General features: G+C 46.7%; 1 protein-coding gene across 9 annotated transcripts in view; it reads left to right on the top strand.

Moving 5' to 3' along the window:
* Nucleotides 1–5,433: 5,433 nt before the first annotated feature.
* The window catches only part of ZBTB44 (zinc finger and BTB domain containing 44), a 41,656-nt gene continuing 21,334 nt past the window's right edge, over nucleotides 5,434–25,755 (top strand). For 3 of the 9 annotated variants that reach the window (XM_075116482.1, XM_075116479.1, XM_075116483.1), the window contains exons 1-2: nucleotides 5,435–5,628; nucleotides 24,610–25,679. In XM_075116482.1, coding sequence (XP_074972583.1) covers nucleotides 24,662–25,679 — 1,018 coding nt within the window. In that variant the 5' untranslated portion in view covers nucleotides 5,435–5,628; nucleotides 24,610–24,661. Of the gene's footprint in view, nucleotides 5,629–8,551; nucleotides 8,841–16,905; nucleotides 17,109–22,630; nucleotides 23,096–24,609; nucleotides 25,680–25,755 lie in introns of those variants that run through there. The other 6 variants (XM_075116477.1, XM_075116480.1, XM_075116481.1 and 3 more) reach the window with 5 other exon arrangements.

The raw sequence follows: 25,755 nt of genomic DNA on the forward strand, positions 1-25,755 counted from the left end.
GCAAAACTTATTCCCCGGCAATTTTGAATCACCTCTGCTTCGCAGACTGCTTATGAACACGTACCTCCTCTCTATATGTACATACATATAGATAATTCTGCCACTTCCTAGGAGGACATGCAGCCTAAACAGGGTGAAAACAGAGGGGATGCTTCACATCCAAACAGTGGGAACTCACTGCTGTCTCTCTAGGTGCGGCGTTGTCCTCAGAAACATGGGATTGCTGAAATTTGGGATATGGCAGTGCAGATTTCGGAGCTATCTCACTGGAATATCTCATCTCATTGGAAACGTGGGCTCGTTACAAGGTAATCTGGATATCTTTGCTTGGGACAAACAGGCTGTGCTGCGGGGTGTCCTAGGTTGAAAGCACAGCCCGATGTTGAACAGCGGCTGTGTTCTGTACGTTGGCGGTTTCCATCCACCGATGGGGTTAGAAAACGACGCTGCTGCGGCCGGGCAGAGACTGCCTATATTTAGCCCCATGGAGGGGCAGCGGACAGGGTTAACCCATCGCTGTGGGATGTGTCACCACGTTAATGGGCACAGCGATGCATGCCACCCTATTTATAACCAGGTGTGACATTCATTTTAGATGACTTCCCTTGGCACCCGCACAGCTGGGTCCTGGGTTTCGGCTCATTAAGGCGGCAGCCTGCCCCGGCTTTTCCCCCACCTTCTTTTTTTTTAGTCATTTTGTTGCCATCTCTGGGTTTGAGTCAAATAATTGGAATTTCAAACAATGCCAAAGGCTTTGGGATATTACCGGGTAGGAAAAATCCCTGAATAAATCATAGCAGTGTAACCATCATAATTTAACTTCTAATTATGAATAGTGGGGTGAGAAAATAAACCTTACGGGAGCTTCTCTGTCAGTGTATCCACAGTGGTACCCCAGAGACAACGGGGACCAGCAGGCAGAGAGATGCATTTCTGTAACCCCACCAGGGGGAAATTATTAGGGTCAACGCACGGCTGGACCTCTCCACCCCGTGCTGCGAATAGTGCTGCTCCCTGATCAGGGGTAATTATATTTTATCAACATATTTCCTCCTTATAAGGCACTTCCAGAGGATGTAGGACACCACAGGCTGCTCCCCCGTGCATCAGTGTCACCAGGTACGTGTTGAAATGCTTGTTTGCTCCTTTGTTGCAAAGCCTCCTCCCTCCAAGGGCTGGGCTTTCCTGATCTCCAACCCCAGTTATTGCTGGATAGTTGCTCCCAAGCGTTTGCAGACAGGAGTTGTGCCCTCTTTCAACCTTATTTTGCTAGACTTTGCAAGCCAAGCTCTGTAGGCTCAGCTCATAAAATACCCTCCGCAGCTCTGGGCTGAATTTGTTATCCCTGGACAGGAGTGACCACAGCGTCCCAGCAAGGTCACACCAGCACCTGGTGCTCCAGCCACAAATCCTTCCTTATTCCTGATGGAAACATCCTTCCTGACACGTCCTAGGACCGTAATGTCCCTTTTCTGCCATTATCTTCTGCTCAGCTCAGCTCATCCATCCTGGTCTTACAACCCCCCTGATCTAGATCTTTCTTTCTCCATACGGATACCTGTCAAATCCATCCCCAGACAGCCAAGCAAGCGGTCTGGTTCCCAGAGCTCCTGGGCGATGGCATTTCAGAGGGGCTGTTGCAATTTGGAGCATCGTAGAAAACAGGTTCCTCTCTTAAACTGCCTGTTTCCACCTCCTCCCCTGCCGACCAGGATGCTTTAACCCCTGGGACTGTGCTTGCTGGGGACCAGGCAAAGCGCTCCCTGGTCTGGAGAGGACATAAACCCCAAATCCTCCTGATGCCAGGACAAAATTAGGGGTAGCCAAAGAAAAAAGTCGGCAGGATTGAGCTCAAGCAAATTACCTGAGCCCTGGTGTCCGCAACAGGCAGGAGGACGGGGAGGAGATGGCCTCTGTGCACCGGTGCTAAATTAAGGAGTAGGCAGCGAGTCCTCGAGGGTGGGAGCAAAGTGGTTTTCCCTCTGCAGGTGCCAAGGTCAGGAAGGGGAGGGGAAGGCTGTGCAGGGAAGGTGTCATTTGCCTTCGGTATTAATGGATGCATCCTGCCAGGAGCAGGAAAGCAGGCTCCTAGCAGCACGGGAACCGCTCCAAGAGCTGCTCTAGCAAAGGAAAATGTATCACACAGGCTGCAAAAAGAGAGTAAACCAGCCTCCAGCTGGGAATTGCATGTTCTGGTTGCTGGAATGGGGTGAGCAAGCCAGGAAGGGAAAGATTCAAGGTTTGAAGCGAGGGGCCAGACCCCAGTGATGGACAGGAGGTGTAGCTGGGTGTCTTCTGGGCGGATGGGAAACCACGATTTCTGTTTAGACAGACAAGGAGGGCATTAAGGGGACAGCACAGCCTCCTGCCACGTCCATCGTGCTGCAGACGGGATCCCCTTCCTCGCAGCGGCCGCTGGCAGCAAGCTCCGAAAGCAACGCAGGATGGCTCTGCTAAGCATCCCTGGCTCCAGCAGCTCGCATCCCATTTGAGAGGTGGAGGCTACGAGTCCCCTCGAGGCTTTCTCCTCCTTTTCCCACCGGTGTCTTGTGTCCATCAAATTCCAGCCAAGGGACCCCCAAGGTCCCTATAAATGCGGACAGCCTCACCCTCAACAGCCGCACAGAGCAGATTTACCACTGAATTACTCAGGGTTTACATCAATGTTGCTCCATCTCTGTCCATGAATCGAGGCCACAATGTTGTAAAATAGGCATAAGAGCAAATCCCCTTACCAGGAAAATACCGGGAGTTGGTGTTTTGGCAACTCATTGCCGAGAAACTCCAACTCTGCAGAAAAAACAGTAATAAAGGACAGCCTGGTAGCTTAGGAAACCCGGGCAGGCATAAATCAATACAGCTCCCTCCCAGATTTACTCCAGCAAATGATGTGGCTCTGGGAATCGCTGGAAGACCTCTTCAGGTATCGAGGGTGCATAAATTGTTATTAATAAAGCAGCCTTTTCTTCTGGAGTGGGAAGAAATTCATCTTGGAGTCAGGTTGAGGAGGCCGATGTGCTCCTCCACGGTGACGACATGCAGGGCGCTCTGTACCCCAAACCTACTGGCTTCCCGCACCCAAACACCCCGCTGTTAATTGGAAACCCTACGAGCTATGCGGAGATGGCGGTCGAGAGGTGGTAAGGAAGAGGCAGAAAGAGAAAGATATTAAATGAAGGACTTTATTTTTTTGAATGGCCAAAGACACGCCAATTTTTCTGGGGGGAAAGCCGCGTGGTTTTATGACTTACTTCCAGGCCCCACGTAGCAGGTTTAAAAGATGTTGGTTTAAATGCTTTATTTGTAGGATTTTGTTATTTTGTTGAAGCGTGGCGAGGACATAGACCACGCTGAATTTCCCTCTCTTCCAGACACGAATGTGGGTTGTTCAGACCCTATTTCCCCCCGTGCAAAGCCCATGACCTGCTCAGAGCAAGTCTCAAGCGGGATACAAGCGCCACAACCCCCTTGTTGAGACCAAGTGTCTCTGCTGCACGAACCTGAACTTTTATTCATGAAATTGTCACAAATCAGCATTTCGAAGCAATTCCACAACCCGTTACACCCACGTCTACGGAGTCGGTGAGAAAAGGCACATCAGATTCAGCGTCTTCAGGAAACGGCGTCTGTTGGTCGACTAAAATCCACAGCAGTTTCACCATCAAACACCCCCAGCTCGACACTTTCCCGAGCAGCATTTTGAAGGTGAGGGATGGCAACCCCTAATTTTTTTGTTAATCCTCTGTGATTCAGGAGTTACCATGGATAGCCAGGAGCAGATTCTTCCTTACCGTGCAAATCATGCCTTGTTAAAGCAGGAGCAAACCCGTGCACACGTGCAACCTGCTGGAATCGGTGCTATTTCTCTCCTGCTTTGCACGGGAGTAGATTGCAGCGGCAGGCTGTCGTGCATCGGGGTTGCAATACAGCTCCTTGTCAATATAAAGCCAACGCAAGACAAAGCTAAAGGAGAATTAAGCATCGGAGAGTCCAACCCTGGAGATGGCTGGGGCTCTGGTTCTCTCCCCAATTTTGCAAGTAATCATCTAAAATGGTCCCAGGGTTTTTACTACAGCAAGGGGAATTTGGCCTCAGGTTTTTTTTTGCCAACGGAGCCGTGTGGCGTTTTCCAGGGGCTGGTTTTAAATTTTTTACTGCTGATTAACATTTTTGGATGGCGGCCTTTCAGTCTGTTTCCTGCTTCAATTTACTGAGCGCTCATCGCAAAAAAACCCAACAAACCAACAACAACAACAAAAAAAACCCTCCCCGTAAAACAAGCCATGGAGCAAATGGTTGCGCTAATCATGTTAAATTAAGCTGTGCTTACCATGAGTTAGAGCAGATTTGGACTAAATTATGGGGGTGATTTAATTAGAGACTCGTTGACTCTAAACTTGATTGGGATGGGTGTAAACTGGAGGGCAGTTTGCACGGTCTTGGGCCTTGGGGGGGGTGCACGGACCAAGGGGTTGCACGCACTGGAGCACCCCATGTTCTGCGGGGGGGGGGGGCGGGGAGAATGCACGCTGCGCATGCTCCTGGACCAAGGGGGTGCATGCACCTCACTTGGTGAGGGGAGATGTACGCTATGCACAGTCCTGGCGCCGAGGGGTGCATGCACTGGAGAACCTGTGCTTGGGGTAGAGGGATGCGTGGTGTGCACTGTCCTGGGCCAAAGGGGTGCATGCACTGGAGCACCCCGTGTTTGGGGGGGGTATAAGATGCATACCGTGCACAGTCCTGGGCTAATGGTGTGCATGCACCAGAGCACCCCGTGTTTGGAGGGGGTCGGATGCACGGTGTGCACCATCCTGGGGCAAGGGGGTGCGCACGAACTGGAGCACCCCGTTTGGTGGGGGGGGAAGGGTGGTATGTAGGATGCATGCCTTGCGGGGTAGGTGCACTGTGCTCGGTGAGGGGAAGAGGGATGCACGGTGTGCAGGGTCCTGGGCCAACGGTGTGCACGCACCAGAGCACCCCGTGTTCTGCAGGGCGGGTAGGATGCACGCTGTGCGCGGTCCCGGCCCCGGGAGTGCACGCACCGGAGCACCCTGTGTTTGGGGGTGGGTATAGGGTGTGCGGTGTGCACAGTCGTGGCCCCGGGGGTGCACGCACCGGAGGACCCCGTATTTGGGGGTGTGGGGGGTGTGTGGGGGGTGTAGGCTCTGCCCACGCCGCTCCCGGGGGACGCCCCCGTCCCCGCGGGGTGCCCCCGTCCCTCCCGCTCTCCCGCCGCCCCGCACTACGCATGCGCCCTGCCGCCGCCGCGGCCCCGCCCCCCGCCGCCGCGGTGCATTCTGGGACACAAACAAAGTGCCCGGCCGGGCGGCGCGGCGCGCGCGGCACCTCCGACCGCACGCGCGTGTCTCCCCCCCCCCCCCCCCCGCCGGCGCGCGCGCGCGCACCTCGCGGGGGGGCTCGCGCGCGCCTCACCCCCCGCCCCCCCGCCCCCCCCCCCCGCGCGCCGCCTGAGGGGGAGGCGGCGGCGGCCTCTTCCTCATCCTCCTCATCCTCCTCGTCCTCCTCCGCCGCCTCCCGCCCGTCGTCATGGCCCAGGCAGGGCCCCGGCGCGGCCCCAGATAAGGGGGCTTGGCCTCCCGGGCCCGCCGGCCCCACCGACCGCAGGTGAGCGGGGGCCGGGCCTGTGGCGGGGGGGGGGGGGGGCGCGGCCGTTGAGGGCCGTTGGGGCGGCCGTTGGGGCCGTTGGTTCCCCTCAGGGGCGGGGGGATGGCGCCCCTGCGCGCGCAGGCGGGCGCCCACCCGGGGGAGGGCTTTGACTGCTGCACCCCGCGGGTCCGTCCCCCCTCTTCTTCCCCCCCCGCTTCTCCCCACCCCCCCGCGCCGCTCTGTCCACGCGTGTTTCCCGTGGCGGGGCGGGGATCCTGGCGTGACCGGAGTCCCCGGGGCTGCGCGGCTGCGGCTGGCCCCCCCTCCCCATGCACACACCCCCTCCTCCATCCCGGGGGGGTTGCACTGCGCGGTGCATTTCCTCCGCCGCCTGCACACGTGTGTCCCACTCCCACGGGGACCGTGTCACCCTCGCGCTTCCCGAGTGGGTTCTTGGGGCGGGGGTGTGTGTGTGTTACCCGGGGGGATCGTCCCCTCCCGTCGTGCCCGGTGTTTACAGCCATCCCAGGGGGTCTGCGTTGCCCGTCGAAGCCCGTGGGTTCCCTCGGCCGCCTGGGCACCCGCAAACGCGTGGTTCCGTGGGGTGGGTGGGGGGGTTGTGTCGTCCACCGCATCCCACAGGATACCTGCTGCCTTCCTTTTCCTTATGGAGGAAGAGAGGGATTCCCGCTGTCTGTTAGGCAAAGCTTGCCGACCCTTTGTTATTGGGGTTTTTTTTCCCCCTACAGCACCCCTTTCTGCATATTATTTACTGCCCGTCTGCCAGGCTGCACAGTGCTGCCTCTCCTCGCGCCCGCGTCCACGCGTGGTGAGGCTATCATAGCACTCATCTGCCAAGATCTGTTGCGTGTTTCTCTGCTCTCCTTCCACGGATTCGGGGTTATTTCCCTATATACAAACATAAACATTGGCAGATGCTGGGGGGGGCAAGGGGAGGATATAGTCTGCGTCTTGCTTGCCAAAAGCCTGTTGCCTTCTTTCATACGCATCGGGCAAGGCTACCACTGCCTTGCAAAATAGGCTCTGTGTCTTTCTGCACACAGGTGTGCTGGGGAATGCCTCCGTGTTCCAGCACCGCAGCCTCTTAAACACACACCCCAGGAGGCTTCTTCCTGTCTATGAAAAGCTGCTAGGTTTTAGTTTTTCCACCCAAATAGACATGCAGGTATCTTCCACGATTCCTCCAGCCTGTCTCCTGTTTGCACTGTGGAGCTTGTTCTGCCCACTGAAGAGGGAGGGTCTGTCTCCTCCTACAGATATATATTTACACACACCGGGGTTATCCCTCTGACTCCCTACCAAAAACCAGTGCATCCTGCCTTGTGGATGTTTGCACACAGCAGGAAAGGCACGGGCAGTGTTTTGCCGGTCGCCTTGGGGAGGCGGGCGGGCATTTCTCCGACACGCTTCCAGGGAGAAGGTTTCCACTGTTTGTCCTTTCATGTCTTGCATGTTCCTGCAGACACCCGGCGGCAGCTGTTTCGGTGCCTGCCCCCAGACCGTCGTACTTCCTTTCTACACGTGCCAGAGAGGTCACCCGTTCTTACCCATTTCTTATCTCTTCTCGCCTGCCTGTTACATCTTTCATGACTGAGACTTTCAACCCTTTCTTCATGTGCCCTGCCGATACCACAGTGCGATACAGTCAGGTTAAGCCTACCTTGTTTTTCCTTCTGACTTCTGGGTTTTCTTTTCTGAGCGGTCTGCCAGAGCAAAAAGAAGTAGTCAGCATACTTCCTAGGTATCTGCAGATCCCAAGTTGGAAACTGTAGGTCTAAAGCATGTTCAGTTTCTGTCTTCCAGTCATGTATGTAATTTGTCCAGTCCAGGATCTATTCTGCATCTTTCTAGAAGCCTCCTGCTTTCATAACCTTCCTCACATGAGGTCCTTGGTTTACCATACCCACACGGGGAATTTCTCGGGTTTCCCACGTAGGTGTTTGCCCCTGATTTTTCTCTGTGCTTCCCCTGACGTGAGGCTTTTCCCTTTCCCCTTTTTTAAATTTTTATTTTATTTATCCTTGGGTGTGGTGTCTAGTACACTCAACTGTCGCTTAGGTGGAGGTCACCAGGTTCTCCTCCTGGGTTGATCCCTGGCTTATAGCTGCGTGTTTTCATAGACTAGGTGACATGTTGTTTGTTGCACGTGGGGCACGCCTGCGGCGCCAACCCTGCAAGGTGACACTGCATGGGAATGGCTCCAGTGCCAGGGGTGTCACAGGCTGGCACCCAGGAGTCTTTTAGGGTATTTCGAGTGAGATGTGCTTGTCTCCTGCCGTCGAGGTCTCTTCCTGCAGCTTGACGTCTATGCGTATTGCACATCCAAGGTGTGAGGCACCTAGAGACCTTGCCTGGGTTTAAGTGCGTCTGTTTAAGGAGGTAGAGCTGAACAAGTGTTAACCTGCTGGCTTAGCTTAGACACAGCTTTGCCGGTATAAATGCCTCCATTGATGTAAAACTGTTTATACCAGAAACCGGTTACAATGCTGTGAGTGTCTCTCCCTAGGGACTACTCCTATTTAAACAGCTGTTTTTCATCCAAAACTTTAATTGGTGCGAACACTCCAAGCAGTCCCTTTCCAGGGGAAGGGAATTTCCAGCCCTACTTCAGTCTCCCCAGGTGGATGGTGCGCGGATGCTGACTTGTCAGAAGGGAGGATCATGCTCGCTTTCCCACACGGAAGGTTTCGCGCTGGTTTTGTTTACAGGGCAAGAGAATTCCTCCTCTTGTGACTCTGAGGTTTGGAGGGGGGGGAGTGTCCTTATGTATTTCTTCTGTAATACGTAAGAGTAGTAGTCAGCAAGTGAAACTGAATCCTTGCCATGTTTGTTGCAACAGGAGGTTAATCATAAACTCTGGCAACTTTTAAAAGGGGTGGTTTCATTCTGTGGTGTCTGTAGCAAATGTGTGCTGTTAGGAGGGTCTGGTCAGCTGTTTGCCAAGAGGATCAAAAGCAAATACAGCTCCCCCCACCCTCGAGTGAAGTTCAACAAGCGTCTGAACGTTATTTTTGGTTGTATCCCATGACGTGCTTGAAGGAGGCTTTTTATTTTTATGTCCTTCTTGTGAATGGACGCGTGATGCCCGTGCCGCGAGGCAAACAGTATTTGTGTGACTTGGCACGGGCAAGGAGAAGGTCTTTGGTACTTAGCGCTCGAATCGGTCGCTTCACATCTGGCATTTCGCTGGCATTGTCTGTTAACATCTGGTAAACTTCTCTTTCAATGGTCTTTGAGGCATTTGAGTATATTTCTGGGGGAAGATCTGGCGGTGTGTGTAACTTCGCTCCTTTGGGGTGTTGTAATCCACTAGCTTAAACAAGAAGAAAGTCAAACTGTGACAAAGGAGTGATGCTTTTGCTGGCATGTGATGAGGAAGGAGATGTCCCTTGACGTAGAAGGGGTTGCCTGTTGACATTCTTTTATCTCGCCCACTTATAAGTAGGTTATCCCTGCTCAAATTATGCAACTGTGCAGACAGCCAGACTTCAGGAATTCCAAATGCTTCAACGTGTCAAGTGCTGACTTCTAAATTAAATGCCACGGTTGCAGAGTGCGTTCACAGTCTGTCGTTTGAAGTATGACATCGATCTTGGAATGGTGTGTGGCTGAAAAGGGGCAGCGACTTAATTGCTTGTTTCTGTGAAAAAGTGTTGTGTAAGGTTGTGGGAACAAAACCGGGTGGGAGATGTGCCTCTACCTGTAATAGCGTTTCGATATGGAAGTAGGTGGTTAGCGTTTCAGCAGTCACAAGCAGGAAAAAAAACCCGCCAAAAACATTGATTTACGTAAGAAGTTGAAATGCCTCGCTCTTTGTGGCTGCTGCTGTTGCCTCGAAAGATGCAGTTTCCAGCATGTAGATCTAATTAAACAGTTGTGTACTTATTGCTAAGTAAACATAGGAGTCCATTACTCTTAACTTGACTCGGAGATCAAATTGATTCTCCTAATGGTTTCACTGGACGAAAACAAATGTCTAGTACTGCTTTGTACGAGGTGCTCGAATGAAATGGTGGTGGTAGGAAACGAACTGCAAACCTGATAAAATGGCATTCGCCCGTACGGCTGGGAAGAGAGGAATTGTAAATGCTCGACATTTCATTTAATTCTTACGTTCCATTTAATCAAGTTAAGGAAGTGGCTTAAACTGTGCATTATTTGTAGAGAGCGTGTTTTTAATATATTCCAATTTAGAGCTGGGGAAGTAATTATTTCACATGAGCAGGTTTATCAGAGCGCGTGAATGATGGGATAATAAGGACTGCAAAGCGTGCGTTGGGCTCAGCGTGTGCTCTGTGACAGTGGCCAGAAGTAAATCGTGAGGGGGAGAGTGGAAGAGCATATGTGGACGGCCCAGTACTCGTTTCTCGGCGCATCTGCCAGTGGTGGAGGGTTTGGAGGTGGCCCAAGCTAGGGGGTATGTGCTGACAGTCGTGCTTGATGGTGCCTGTTGGACTTGTCCTCTACAGGTTTGCCTAGGCCTTTTGAACAGTTTATACTGGTAGCTTCTACAGTGTACCCTGCGATGGATCCCACAACTTGTGCAAAAATAATTCCTGGGGTTTAGTTTTTTTTAACTTTAAAATGCGATGAGCGTCTCCTAGTTTTTATAGCATGAGAAAGGATACAGAATCTTTTTCCAGTCACCACCTCATTTGCAATTCTGTAGATCTCTCTGTTCTCAGTTTTCTCTCTTTGGTTTTTTGGTTTTTCTTTTTTTTTCTTTTCCAAGCTGTATTGTCCCAGTCTGTTTAGTACATCTGTCTGCGGAGGCTGTTCTACATTACGTTTTTTTCCTTTGAGCTCTTCTATATTTTTTGAGGTGATTTGACCACAACATTTGTTTGCTTGGTCTACCCAAGAAGACTGAATAAAGGCAGTTTTTTCAGAGCATTAAGAGATGCTTTCTAATAAAGGGACACTTTGTAGCTCATCTGTGATAACTTTATAAACATTTACTGTGTGTAATGTTTTATATTCCAAAGTACAAATGAACATAGTAATTGTAGTGTGAGCTCTTTTAGTGGAAGTGCAGTTACAGATACTGAAGATCTTAGTTTATCAATCCAGCTACACATGGTAGCTGATAGGGCATTTTATATTTGGATATTACTAAGAGCGCTTTATGGAAAAACTGCAGTTACGGTGGGTGCTTGGCAGGGTTAAGGCTTTTGCTCGGTTTTGGAAGCATGAAGGTGTCATGTTCTCTGGAAACCCAAGAGCCCTAGAAATCACCAGTGGGTTTGGGAATAACTGCTGGGTTCGGGACAAGCCGGTCCCATGTTGTGGGCAGATATTTACATAGCGTTGGAGCTCTGCAGGTCTGACAGTTTCCACAGTTTTCTTTCACTGTCTTTCCCCCCCCCCCCCCCTCCAAAGTGGCTAAATACCCCTGTTAAGAAAGACTTACTCTAAGCGGATACGGTTCTGCTGGCCAGGTTTGGCCATACAAGGGAAGAAAGTTAGAAAGCCTGTGTAGTTGGTGCTCATGTGATAATGTGATTTTTGGATAAATAGAAGGATTTTTAGATTTCAGGGCCAAGAAGGACTCCTTTTAGGCATTTATCTGCATAAATGAGTCATTAGGAAAGTAAAGGGTACGCATAGTGTTAAAAGGGTGATGACACAACCACATTCCTGCTTTGCTTAAACTTGTTCGGGATTCTTTATAACAGCTTCCGTTGGAAAGGTGGCTGCTTGTTTATGTGTCTGTGACACCTTGACTAGCTGGCCACAGTCCATGCTGTCTGGATTAGCGATGCCTTTTCGCCTCTTCAGATTGTGCACGATGTGTGACTTTGCCTTGATCTCTCCCCTTTGCTCTTTACGCAGGTTTTTCCGTGGCGTCGCTTGTCAGCGCAGGCTTCCAGTACTTTGGGCGTTAATGGGGCTAGCATGCTTCAGGGAGATTTAAGATTTGCATTGGACTTGAGAAAAATACATTTCTTGTAGTTAACGTAGATTTCATTAAGGTGTAACGCTTCCTTGCTAATCTGGAATAAAAGCAAGAGAAGGAAAGCTGTCATTTTTTGTAATCAACCTGAATACTTCCAACAACAAAAGGGTTGACAGGTAAGCTTTGTGCTGAACTAGTAAAAACTAGCACTTAGCCAAAATTTGGCTGTCACAAACCTAATGATTGTGATATGCAGTTACAGTCATTTGTTTCTGTAAAATGAGGAGACAGGTTTGTCATTTCCAAGTGACAAAAATTAAAGCCTCGCTCACAATAAGGTGGGAGGCACAGCTTGGGGTGAGAGCGGAGAGGAGGGAATCTTCAGTTTGGTTGCTCCTGCCAGCTCCTGGGGCGCAACGTACCCAGTTAGGCCCCGGTTTTGTCTTGGAGGAAATGAAGAAATGATTTCTTTTCCAAGCGTGGTTTTCACTGTGCCATCAGTAAAAATGATGCCTGAAATGGACCCTTTTCTCGCTGAAAACACAAAGCATGTGCCCTTTCCTCTCTTGAAAGGCGCGTAGTAGGACTTGGCACTATGCTGTAAATAAGTGCACACGTGTGTGAGGAAGCACGGATGGCTTTGTTGTTTTTCTTTTTCTCCCTTAGACTTTTTCATGGATCTAATGCAGAAATGCTACCAGAACCCTCTTGAACCCTGCTAGAATATTTTGGTATGCGGATAGCAAAAACATGCCATTTTCCTTGATATTTCTTTCACACGGTGCCACCAAAAGGGGCTCGGAGAGTGTTGCTTTTGTTACTAATTTGGGAGGTTGGCTCGAGTAGTGTTTTTGATGTGTATTTTTCCTAAGTTTCTGTTGATACGCTTGCAGAGCTTCTGAAAGCAAAGACTGAAATGCTGTGGGTAGCCATGGCAAAACAAGAAAAAATAGCTTTCTGGAATTAGTTTAAACTATAGAAGCTAGCTGCCACGTGACAAATAAAAGTACTTTATGGATATTTTTTGGCAATTTGCAGTACTTGGAAGAATTTAATGTTCAACTTGGTGGTTTTTTTTGTTTTGTGTCATTCATTTGTGCTGCTATTAAAGACCAAAGGCTATAAAACGGAAGCCTTGCTTTTTATTACGCAGGGTGGGAAACGGTCGTGTAATGGCTTTTCTACACTGAGAAATTTGGGAAAAATTTAATCTGAATTTACGTGGAGCAAAAGTGTAAAGAAGGTATTAAAATCACATAGAAATTTTGCACGAAGGATGTCATGGAAAGAGTGGTTAAATTTGAACGTCTGCCTCAGAAGTGTAACACATCAGTCCATTCAGTGTAATCTGATTACATTCTGTGGGGCTTGCCTGCATGGGGATACGAAGAGGGCTATGAATTCAAGTGTTGTTTTTATTCCAGTAAAAAAAAAAACACCACCCAATGGAGATTTGCTCATACGTTGATGGCACAAACATCTCCAGTGTGTGCTTTCAGGGCAAACCACTGCTAAACTAGCCAACTAATAGTTTGATCATGTGTTTTTTCAGAGAACTGGTGAAAAACAGAAACTGCAGGGCAGTGAATCCGTTGTGAAATATCTTGATACATTCTGTCTAGTGAAGTTTGCACATTAATTTTTATTATGAGAATAAATGTAACTCAGTATATAACAAGACCTTTTAGCAGTTACTGCTCGTATTGTTAAATGAGCCTCAGTTTTAAGTACTATCAGAAAATTCGCTTTTATGTGTTATATGGAACGCTAATGTGAGATTCCTGCAATGAAAAGTTCAAAGTGCTGGAGGCTGGGGAAAGTGGCATTTATCTAGTTTGCTTATTCAACCATGTGAAAGCTATATTAGGCACATAAAGTTTATACTTTGCACTGCGGCTTCAAAAAGGCAACAAGTTAGATCTGGGTCCTTTGAAGTAGTGAGTGGTGACGTTCTGTCCTCTGAAAGAGCTGACTTCAAATGATCACACCAAAACTTGAAAAACTCTGTCGTGGCTAGGGAAAAACAAGCCTTGGGGCACGGACGGCGGAAATGCAGGCTAAGAAAGCGTGCGGAGTTTCTTGCGTGTCGTTAGGAATAAAGAGTAGCCAGAATATTTTACCTGATCGCGTTCCCAAAGCTCTTTGCCCCGTCTGCACCAGAATGGTGCAAAGATACTGTTCTAAATTCTCCCCAGGTAAATCTTACTGAAGAATTCAGCCGGTTCATCAAACACGGAATTTGGTGGAGCCAGCGAACTTCAGTTGTGTAGAAAGGTACAGTCTTTTAAGAAAATGATGTCTTTCTTCTTTATGTATCTCTCTTGTCCTCTCGTTGCATAAAAACACTGTGGCGTCATATCGACGATTTACATATGGCACACACTACTGTACTGCCCTGATTATTGTAATCTCTCCTTTTAATTAGATCCTGAGATTAAGAGCTGTCTTGCTGATCAGTGCATTTACTGTATGCACTATCAGTTCCAGCTAGTACATGTTTCTAGCTGAAACGTCTGGTTAAGTCAGATGCGCTGAAAAGATCTAAGCATAGTTTACTTGCAGACTCGTTGACGGGGAGCTGCACGGAGAAAAAAACCGCCCAAAACCCCTCTTGAGAACCTTTCAGGAGGTTAAAATAGATATTGACAAATACCTGACAAAAAAAAAATGAGGTGTTGAAATAGTCTGGTTGTTCTGTGGGCCTTTCAGTTAGCTGTTCGATTTAATTTAATAGTGTAGGGGTGTTTCTCCAAAGTCACTTTTAACTGGTTAGCTTCCAGATGATAGGCCAAGTCAGTCTCCCTAGTGGATAATGTCGAGGTTGTAATTTCATACTGTTGGATTTCCCATGAATTTTGTTCTGTTCCTGGGGCTCCAATTCTCAGTTACTTGTTTTTAGGCTTGTATAAATCTTAACCTTTTCATCAGCGTTTTTCTGAGCCAGTGCCTTTACGGCAACAGTCAGAGATCATTGCCAAAACAAGTCCTTGTGGCACTTCACAGGTAAATTCTTTAACCTGTTATTTCAGGTAGATAAATTACGTCTCTACAGCTGGCTCCGTAGCTGCAGCTTGTCTGTTCATCTCCTTGTTTTCTCTAACAGCTCCGTAAGTCGTGTTATTCAAACATTTTAATGAAGTTCTCATCATATGTGGCATTTCCTTTTTTTCTGAAAAACACCTTATCAGGGCAGTTTGACACACTGTAGCTTTAGTAAACACAGGTGGTGTCCCAGTCTCTGTTTGTTTTCTTACTCTTCATTCTTTTCTTCAGATTGTTTCCATTTAGCCAGACTTCTGCAGTTGTATACAAACACCTATAATCATGTATCTTTGAGAGGTGAAAACATCTCTATATTTTTAAATAATCAGAGTTTCTGCACTAAATATTTGAGAGACGAAATGAACACAGTGTGAATGTTGCCAAGCTTTCTGGCAGGTGTGTGCCACAAAGCGAGACAGTCTTTGAACAGGCCTGCCTCTCCTGGTACGCTAGCACCTTTTCCTTGAGAATTAAAGTATCAGTTTGCGTGTTTGTAATCACAGCAGTGTCTGATGGAGACATTTTTAGATTGACTTCTAATGAAAGGAGTGGTAACACATTTTACACACCTACAACGTGATCTTTAATCTTCAAGTTTTATCTAGACTAGGAGTTGTAGCTATGCTTTAATCTTCTTGCTGTATTAATCCAGCACACTCAGTGCCTATGTACAGAGCTCTCTGTCAGTGGTTCCCAAGATTTTTTGGTTACAAGCTGTTGTCAGCTCTCAGCTTTCCCCATCAGTCAGAAGGCCCTGCTGCTGGCCACGGCCATTTACAATGCTGTGCAGACTGATTTTTGTTGCCCAGAAGCCAATGGGACCATTTAGCAGGTTAAATTTCGCTACGTGTGACTTGAATTCCAGCTCTGTGACACTTCCACAGTTAATAACTTCCCGATTTATCTGTGAATCAGTTATCTGCTATAGCGCTGCCTCATGACAGCTGTGAGTTTGTCAGCTGTAGGGACCAAAACTCATCATCTGCCTCTCATTTGCCCGAGGCATAAGTGGTGTGCAGTTCCTGCAATAGAAATTAGAAAGAAAGGTTTACAGTAGGATTAAATTCTCTTGCCAATTTGAGATCAGTCAGGAGAAACTCCTGCAGGCTGCTTCCTGTGGGCCATATATACGGGATGATAAGGGACAAGAATAAATCTAGAAGTGTCACTTTCAGAAGGAAATAACAAGCCAGAGCTGCACGAAAGTCTGCTGCAAGTATGCGGTTGCTGGTGAAGTTAATGAATGTGGCCTTGGCATCTGTAATCTATTACAGTCAGGCAGATGACTTCTTAATTCTGCCAGATGCAGGGTTTGGAAGAGCTCCTTTCTGAGTTCCAGGACATGCTTGGGGCTTTCAAACAGATACAGTCTGCAAAAGACACGCTGGAAGATGTGTCGGCCCAAATTGGTAAGTTCTGTGTCTTGTTCCGTTCCATCACTGGGAAGTTTTCAAAGGTTTGTGGGGGTGTAGTTATCAACAGATCCACCTCCATTTGGGTGCACATGTTTCCGTCCTCTGCTGTGTGCTGGGCTCTAATGTAGGCTCCTCTTCTTCCTATCGGTCTGCAACCCAGGCTCTCTTCATCTGATATCTCCTGCCGTGCTGTTGGAACACGACTGCTAAATTTTACGTCTGACTTCCCCACTTCCATGCAAATGACTAATCAGGAGAACAAAACAAAAATCCCTAAGACACATTGTGCTTCATGCTTATATGTAGAAACAGCAACCCTTGAAAAATAGGAATGGTTTAACTACTGGTTTACAGCTCTTCTGTTGTTTTGACCTCATGGTACAAGAACAACAGCTCTGCGATGTGTTTTATGTCGGTTTTAATATTCTAAAATAAAAAGAGTAGGCATGTCCCCTCTTTTTCGTTACATGAGATGTAGCTTTTTTCACGTATCCAGCAAACATCCTGCTTTTATATGCTGAGGCATTCTTGTAGCATGAGGAAGACTTTGGTCTTCTCACTCTGGAATCTGTACGCTTTTGACTTGGAGCGTCACAGTTTAGAACCGGTACAATGAGACATTTGGAACTAAGCAAATATTCCTGATCTATTCTTGGTCTTTATTGCTTTAACAACAGGTATTGTGCTGTTTGTGTTTAATATCCATGGTGTAAAAAAAACCCTGCAAAACCGAAGAGGAAATATAAGAGCATGCTAAGGTACTGCCTATCTCTCGGCAAACAAAGTTGAGATCAGGTAACAGGAATGTACAGAAGCGGATTGGAAAAAACAGTGCCTTTCCCTGTCCTGCCTCACAGCAGAGATTTGGTAGTATGTTGTTACCAGGGTCTCTAGCAAGATACTTTGGCTTCTCTCACAGGCCCCTTCAGTTCTGTTCAGATCAGCTGACTCAAGACAGCCGCGCTAAGCGGACGTGTTTCTCGCCCTGCACATCAGGAGGGCAGCGGCAGTTGAGGGACAGGCTGCTGGAGTTTTGAAAGGGTGCTGGCCAGGAGCACCCTCTGCTCGGTCAAAGCTCTGGAACCCACTTCAAGGTGATGAATGAGGATGACAAAATGATTTTGGTGAGTAGGCCCTGGGCTCATCATGAGAAAAGCTGAGGAGAGAGCGGAGAATTTTTGTAACTATTTTTAGGAATTTGCACAGAACGGGAGCTCTTTCATTAGCCTCATACCTGGTGCGTATCAGTTTCCTCACCACTGAGTAAACCACATGTTGCAGCATGTGGAGAGCTCGAGTTCGGTGCATTCAGCAGCAGCGTTGGTTTCTGACCGAAGCTTACGCCTTGATGCTAGCAACAGTTAAAACAGAAAGCCAGAATAGGTGAATCTTTTGCTCTCTCTTGTATGGGAATACACTTCAAGAAGTTAATTAGATTAACTTCTTTTAAAAATAAAAAAATAAGAAAGCAGCAATTAAGGCGCGGTTGCCAAAACCAGTACCTGGCTTTTGAAAGATAAATTGCAGGGGTTGTAAGTGGCTGGGAGCCATGGTATCTTGAAGAGGAGGGGTATCAGCTTGCTCAAAATTCAACACTCAGCTGAAGCTTCAGCCTAAACAAACCAGTCTTAAGTCTGCATTCTGCTGAGAAGGGGAAAGAAGTCTGTTGTTACTGCAAAAATGACACCCTGAACTTTCCCTTAAAATGTATATGTAAATGTTTTCTAATTTTATCCCTTCAGAACTACTCTGTTGCAGCTGACCTACCATCTCAATTTACAGTAAAACCATTTTGTAGAATAAATTGCTGGTTTTGGCACCCCACGACTTGTCTCAATGCTTTCACCAGCTCTGAGAATTAAAACGCACCTACCAGATTTGCGTCATGCAAATCCACTTTTCCATCATCTGGGTTGTTCTTTTCCTACCCGCTTTAAAGATTAATGTTTTCAGTAGCAATGATAATGTGAGTCAGTGCTGTAACTGTGATCTAGGACTTGGCTGTGCCCTCACACATCTTCATTCTTATGGCATGTTACAGTTAAAGCTTTTCCTTTCTATTATTATAGGGTTTAACTTTCCCCAATGTTAAGAGATCTGTTGGGAATACGAAACAGGTGTTTCAGGGATACTCTGGGCCTTCCTTGTTCCTGAGTAATTATTTTGGAAAAGGAGCTGTTGGATGCTTTTTCTCCCGGTCCTTTGCAGATAAAGGACTATTCCTGGTCTGTCAGAGAACTTACAGTAAAGGAATAAATGTGTGCTTTTGCACCTGCCTCTCTTTCCTGCCCTGCAGAGTTTTACCTTGATTGGTACCAAGCAAGTGAAGGTGTCATGGACCCTGGTGCAGCTCAGGATTTCCAGATGTGCAGATCTTTTCAACAGTTTTTTTTTGTGAAGAGTTGCAGCCTTGGTCCTTTGACTTTTAAGCCTCAGCTGTTACAGTGCTGGCAAGGAACTTTGCTAGATCCTTACAAATTCATTTAAGACTGGGGGGGAGCCCTTTGCCATGATGCAGTTTGCACAAGTGTTAAACAGTTAGAGGCCTGGGTGCATAGAGTTCATCTTTCAATTTGAAATTTGAAATAATCTGAAAATTATGTCAGCTATTTCCACAGGCCCGGATCAGTTAGCTTTATTTGTGTGCACTTACACATTTGAACCGTAGCTGCTTCCTGCTGGTGTCTTAGTCTGCCGCTGTGAAGCTTTAACTCTAGTTCTGAAACACTGCCCGCACCCTTCTGCACCAGCTTCTGGTGGTCCGTAATGGAAATTTAGGAAAATCTTCTTTTGGGAAGTCTGTTTGCCAGGAATTTTTCTGAGGACAAGGTGGCTGCTTTGGAAGCAATTTGCCACTGTGGCATCCTTGGAAAGTGCTCCTGCCAAAAAAAAAAAAAAAAAGTTAAGCAGTGAATACAGGTACAAGCTTGTGCGTGAGAGCAAAGAAGCTAACAAATGCTTTTCGTGAGCAACGCTAATGGTAGATGGAGTCAGTGGCCTCAAAAGCTCTGGCGTGTGAACTTGTCAAAAGTCGTGTGCCAAAACCCCGGTTTTGCAAAATAAACGGCCTTATCTTATCAAATGCAGTACTTCTGGAGTACGTAGGAAAAGCAGAACACACTCTTTTATATGCCTCTGCCTGTGGAAGGCAGTATTACTGTTAACAATAAATAGAAGGATTTCACATCTTCAGCTTGCTCCATGAAGTTGCTCTACTGCTGCAGCTCGCAAGTGGAGTTCTCCAGAGTTACTTCTCTCGCTGCTAGCAGTTCTTTCCTCGGTAGACAGAGGTCTTCCCGGAGGACTGTCCAAGAACAAAAGCCCCTGACAAACTCCCTAAAACAGAAAATGCCTGAAAACTGTCCTCTTCTGTGAAGCTGGGAGGAAAGGGGAGCAGGAGCAGTTTCAGTGTCTGAGGTTATTTCAGGGGGAGTGGTTCGGAGAATAAAGGTCTGGTTCCCGATGAGAGCGAGCAGGGACCAGGTCAGCCCCAGTTCTGAATGCTCTCCTGTTTCCTGCAGGATATAGGATCACCTCAGCCTCCATTTATAGTCTGCTCCTCAGCATCTATTTCAGGTTTTAACATAACGGTGTTTATGAAGTAGCTAAGTTAACACTGGCTCCTTTGTGCACTTAGAGTTTGAAGCACGCTGTCCTAGAGGAAATTGAAGTTTTGAAACACTGCATACTTATCTGGATGGTTCATTTCCCTGGTCTAGTCACTCGCTGCAGCTAAAGGTTACAGGTTTGCATTCCACAGATTCCAGCAGACCAAAGTGAATGCTGCACATTGACGTAATTTTGAGCACAGGAACCTTGTGTTTGCCTTGTCTTTTTCATAAAGACCATCAGGCTTGGCAGTGGTGGGCTGAGTTCAAATTAGGTTTACTGACCTGACTTAAAATACAAAGTTTAGAAAGTGCTGTTGAGTCGTTTGAAGTTAGAACAGTTTGGCAGCTTCAGCCAGCAGTTTTGTCAAGCGAAGCAAGGCAAGATTTGTAGTAGGGGATAGTACCTTTATTCGGCCAGCTGGTGTTGGGGGAAACAGATGCTTGTTTAGATACACAAGTGTTTCAATTCTGAAACAGAAATAGCGAACTTAAAGTTATGTATACCCTAAGAACAGTTGTTTTAAGTCAGTTATGAACTTAATTACACTAACCAGTAAGTTTGAGGGAGCAAGGGGTGCTGGTACCCTTGTAGTACAGTGAGATGAGTGGTCCAGGTCACGTGTTTATCTCCAGGGAAAATTCATCTGTGCTTGGGCTGCTCCTGCTGTTTGTGGGCTGGTGCTGTAACCACTGTAACCATTGCCCGATGAGTGGTCTGGGTTAAAAATAAATTAAAGAAGAAAAAAAAAATCAAACCCCCAAAACTAGTGATCTCATTTACATCACAGCCTCACAGTTGAGTGAGTGTGCCTGAGGGATTGGCAAGCACAAGGATGGGAATTTCCTAAGCTTCTTGGGCACTAAAGCTAGCGTGGCATTTATGTATCTGAAGCCGGTTGGTTTTAGTATTCGGAAAAGTTAGTGTTCTCATGATATTTTATAAGTTGTCGTGGGTCAGGTTACAGTGGTTAAAGGTGGGGTGGTAGTTTTGCGGTGTTCAAAAATTATTCACTTCTGTTGTAAAGTGATGTAGCTACGCAAGAAACTAAACATGAACAGCTCTATGAGCTTACTTCACTGGCTCTTGTGAGGAAAAAAATGAAATTATGTTATATATTATTATACATACTATGCTTCAAAACCAATTATTTGAGCCTGAGCCACAGGGTTAGGCAGGGGGTGAATAAGAAGCTTAACTTCTGGGTACATGGAAGCAGGCAGGTCACATAAGCAATATTTTTAAATTCTGCTACTGTTTCTTTACCATTGTGTACGCTTTCGCATTTACTGTTTCTAAGCAGAGAAACTTGACGTGTTTAATCATTGTCCCAAAACAGTGTAAATGAATTGGTACCTGTTGCTAAAACTTGGTTTTCAGTAGCCTTGAAACACTAAGAATGAGCTAAGTTACTTTGAACTACTTTAAGGTCAGATCTGCATTAGTGCTCCTAGGATTAAAAAAACACAGAAGAACTAATTTTCAGATGAATTTTAACAAAGATGTCAGTGCAGCAACACTTACCTTCAGAATGCTTTCATCTAACAGTGGAGGAAATTCTCCTTGCTCTGGAAGTCCTGCAGCCTGGCATTTGAATTCTCACCTTGTCCGGGGATCCGTGCTTTGGTGGTGGATCCCAACACGCTTCCCATGCAGCAACGCACGCTGGAAAAACCATCCTCTCAAACTGTGTCTGTGCAAGGTTAAATACGGCCCATTAAATACAGGCTGAAGTGTTCTGCTGAGAATATTTTTAAAACTTCTTAAAGTGTCTTTGAATTTCACCGTGTTTTTCTTGAACTTAGAAATACTCTCGTGTATTGTGGGCCAGGGTATAAATGTATGCGTGGGGCTTGTGGGGAGGAGGAGCCGTGCTGCCAGCAGCTGGGAAGGAAAAGCAAGCCACCATTTCTTCGCTGTCAGCCCCAGTCTCTGCTTAGAGAATCGCTGATGGTTTGTGGCTCGAAGATGAACAACTTTTCCAGTCCTGACCCACTTATTGCGTAGTTTATGTGTGCACCTTGATCTCCCCACCCCAAACACTCCCAAGGTACCGTGTATACTTAATTCTGGTTTATGGTCCTTTAATCACTCCTGAATGTAGCGCCCTATACCTTATGGTCTAAAAACTGCTGTCACGGACTACCTAATAATAGGTAATAAGATGTGACAAAATGTCATTTTGAAATGGTGATGATCCAAAGATGTTAGACTTGAGGTGAAGTTGCAGCCCTTTGCTCTCTTTCATCACCATGACTTAGTACAGCTGTAAAAGTGCCCTGTGCCACTAAAAGACTAAGAAAGAGAATTGAACCATTTTATAAACGGGCTGAGCTTTGGCACGCTCATCTTTTCATGTGGAAGGTATTTTCATATTGTTTAAATTACCTTCTAAAAACATTTGATGTCTTTACTACCTCATTAACTGTAAAGAACTGATTTCGTTCCCCCTCCTCAGCCCACCCCTTTTGATTTTGCTGAAAATCACATGTGTGTGTCCCTTGTCCACACTGGAGCCTGTGCAAGGAGCCACTTGCTTGAATGGTGGTGTCAGTGCGATGAGGGGGAACGTCGTTTTACAGAATTGACTTAACAGAGCGATATCGCACACTCACGGCAGGCACGCTGCTCCTGTAATAAATTCAGATTGACTTACTGCACATCACTGACTTCCGCTATTTTATTTTATTTTAAATTCTGTAACCAGATCAAGGTCAAGGAAGCAAAAGATGAAAAGAGAAGGGGAAAGGAAGCCAGAAGAGGGGAGAGGCGCACAAGAAGGGGGAAGCAGGACAAGGAATGGTTCAGAACAGGGTTTGAAGGAGGTGAGCAGAGTAGAACTATTGCACTTCGAGACTGGAGGGATGAGCGTTATTCATTCGGAGGAACAGAGAAGGAAAATGGGTTAGTCTTCTGGGCGTATTGGGAGTATTGCTTGCTTAGCTTTTTCTCCTGGTTTATAATTACGTATTGGGACTATTTCTAAATACCAGATATATGGCTGATGGTCCTTGCAAATGTATTATTCTTTTTGTAGGCAGTTGCTGAACCGAAGTACTTCTGGGCTTCTGATGGGCCAAGGAGTTGCTGCAGTGACTGCGCATTCAGAAGGGAGAGTATCCCAAGGCCATTTTAGAATGTGCTTTTACAAGATTTTTCTGTAGTGTTTTGGTCTAAGATCAATTAAACATGCTTTTCATTTGATTCATGCCAGAGAACAAACAGTCTGGATCTTCAGATGCCTCTTGAGGTGGATATGTTTTCTTTCACTGAAGGGAGTGTTTTGCTTGTGCTTAACTTCTTCCTCACAATAGTGTGAAATTTTGTTTTAAACCCAAATGGCCCTTATAGTTTCACTCAGACTTTAGATATATATACTCTTAAGTGTTAGTTAATCTGTTCTCTCAAATAGATATTTTTCCTCTGTCTGGAAGGATTTGCAGTATCAAAAATGAAACCATAGGAACAAGAAACCGCCAAGTGTAAATGTCTGTGGAACAAGGTAGGCTCTGACAGCTGCCATTTAAATATGTGCTAAGACTGGTGAGATTTGTGGTTAAGTTGTTCCAAACGTGCAGTGCTCTTTGTATCTGCGAAGATCCGCGTGAGCAATTTCCAAGCGTGGTATGTTTTTGCATACGTGTAAGGGAAAGGAGAAGGATGATGGGAAGAAGCTAGCTGACTCCAGGAAATAATCAGATGCAATTATGTTGTTGATGTTTAACCACTGACTTTACTGAGATGATATTTCTATATCATGTTAATTTGGTGAGTCGTGTGGAACACAGAAGGCTTTTCGTGGAAGCTTGGGGGGGGCCTTAAGAAGGTGAAACACGGTGGCTTATGTTTCCTTTACAGTGAAATAATTCAGAAATAACTGGAGCAAACCCAGGAGCTGGTTTTCCTTGTTCGGAGATGCTCCGCTCTCTGCAGGGAGAGACAGCCTTGATGGCCACACATTCCACTGCAGGGGCAGAGGGTGTCTAGGCATATACTGCACCTAGCTTGGCGCAGCGTGTTTCCCCTCTGTATTGCAGAGGGAGCGAAACATGTGTCAGCTTCCTCCTCCTCAAATCAGAGGCATTTGGTTTTCGGATGCTGCTGCCACCTTAGGACTTGCAGACAGTATGGGGCATACAGTCCCTTCTGCTCCTTCAGGTCCTTGCACAAAAACCATGCATTTGCTCCCACACGTAGGAGAGAACTGGACCCCAAGAAGGCAGTTTTGTATTTTACAGAAGAAAGAAGTTGCCCTCCTTGTATTATTTATCACATATATAAAACCAATTTGTGTGTATTTGATTTAAACTTAAACTTTCCTTTGAGGTTTATAATCCATTGTGTTTTTGAAGAAATGTTCAGTAACTTCTCATCCTATTCCAAAACTATTTATTAAAAGCAGCTTTAAGCAATCAGTACCTGCACTATGGCAGGAAAGGAGAGCTATTGGCAACTGCTGTTTTATGCTTACTAGCTTGAACTCTGTCCTCTGAAAATTTGTGCTGTAGTTTCTCTAAAGCTTTTTCTGGTATTAAATACCTTCTCTGGGAGATCTGCTTGCTCCTGCACACTTGTAAGCAGACCCAAGCTAATGTCTTTTTCACTTAAAAGAAACATGCAACAAAGTCTGTCAGGTTTAAGAACTGCGAGCAATAGTTTCCTGAGCCCAGAAAATAAAAATAGAGGTTTCCTACACAGATGAGAGGTTCAAAAATGCTTGCTTTTTAGTACTACAGACATTTGTTTTTCTTTCAATTGTGTTAGGAGTTTGTCTTGAGCAGGCAGTGGCAGAAATATGGAAGATGGTATTAGTGATAGGTTGTAAATAATTTGATCTGCATTTCTGAAAATCACAAGTAGGTAATTGCATTTCTGTAGAGTTAGTGCATTGCACAGTCTGGGTCCTAGAAAAAGCTCACCCTAGAGAATCCTGCTGATCATAGAGTCTCATAATCGTGAAGCCACTTCACTTCTGCTTTCGGAGATGAAAATGACAAGTTTTCCTCTTTGTTTTAGGATACCTGTGATCTCTCGTATGTGGAAGGAACGCTAGCAGAAAGGTGAAAAAATGGGTGTTAAAACATTCACTCATAATTCCCCTGCTCACAGTCAGGAGATGCTGGGGAAGCTGAACATGCTCCGCAACGATGGACATTTTTGTGACATCACCATCCGTGTCCAGGACAAAATCTTCAGGGCGCACAAGGTGGTTTTGGCAGCCTGCAGCGACTTCTTCCGTTCCAAACTCGTTGGCCAAGCAGATGATGAGAGCAAGAGCGTGTTAGACCTGCACCACGTGACAGTGACTGGTTTTATACCCCTTCTGGAGTACGCTTACACAGCAACGCTATCTATTAATACAGAAAACATTATTGATGTGTTGGCTGCAGCCAGCTACATGCAGATGTTCAGCGTTGCTAGCACGTGCTCAGAATTCATGAAGTCCAGCATTTTATGGAATACACCCAACAGCCAGCAAGAGAAGGTGCTGGATGCAGGACAGGAGAACAGCGCAAACTGCAATTTCACTTCTCGAGACGGCAGCCTTTCTCCGGTTTCTTCTGAGTGCAGCGTGGTGGAGAGAACCATTCCTGTCTGCCGAGAGTCGCGAAGAAAGCGCAAAAGCTACATAGTTATGTCTCCCGAGAGCCCCCTCAAGTGTAACACACAAACGAGTTCTCCCCAAGTGCTGAATCCTTCAACTTCTTACCCAGAGTCCAGAAATCAGCCCGTGGACTCGTCCTTAGCTTTTCCCTGGACTTTTCCTTTTGGAATTGATCGAAGACTTCAGTCAGAGAAGGTGAAGCAGGCAGAGAACTCTAGGACTTTGGAAATGCCTGGGCCCTCTGAGTCCAACAGAAGAATTGCAGATTACGTGACTTGTGAGAGCACAAAAGCCAGTTCTCCCCTCGTGATTGAAGAAGACGTGCGTGTCAAAGTGGAAAGGTTAAGCGATGAGGAGGTTCACGAGGAGGTATCGCAGCCTGTTAGCGCATCCCAGAGCTCTCTGAGCGATCAACAGACAGTCCCAGGAAGCGAGCAAGTGCAGGAAGATCTCCTGATCAGCCCACAGTCTTCCTCTATAGGTATGACCATTTCTGGGGTTAGATATATGTACAAATAGGTATATGTGCACTTGCGATTTTATTGGAGGAAGGGTGC

Source organism: Phalacrocorax aristotelis, chromosome 22, assembly GCF_949628215.1.
Source record: "Phalacrocorax aristotelis chromosome 22, bGulAri2.1, whole genome shotgun sequence".
Taxonomy (NCBI): Eukaryota; Metazoa; Chordata; class Aves; order Suliformes; family Phalacrocoracidae; genus Phalacrocorax; species Phalacrocorax aristotelis.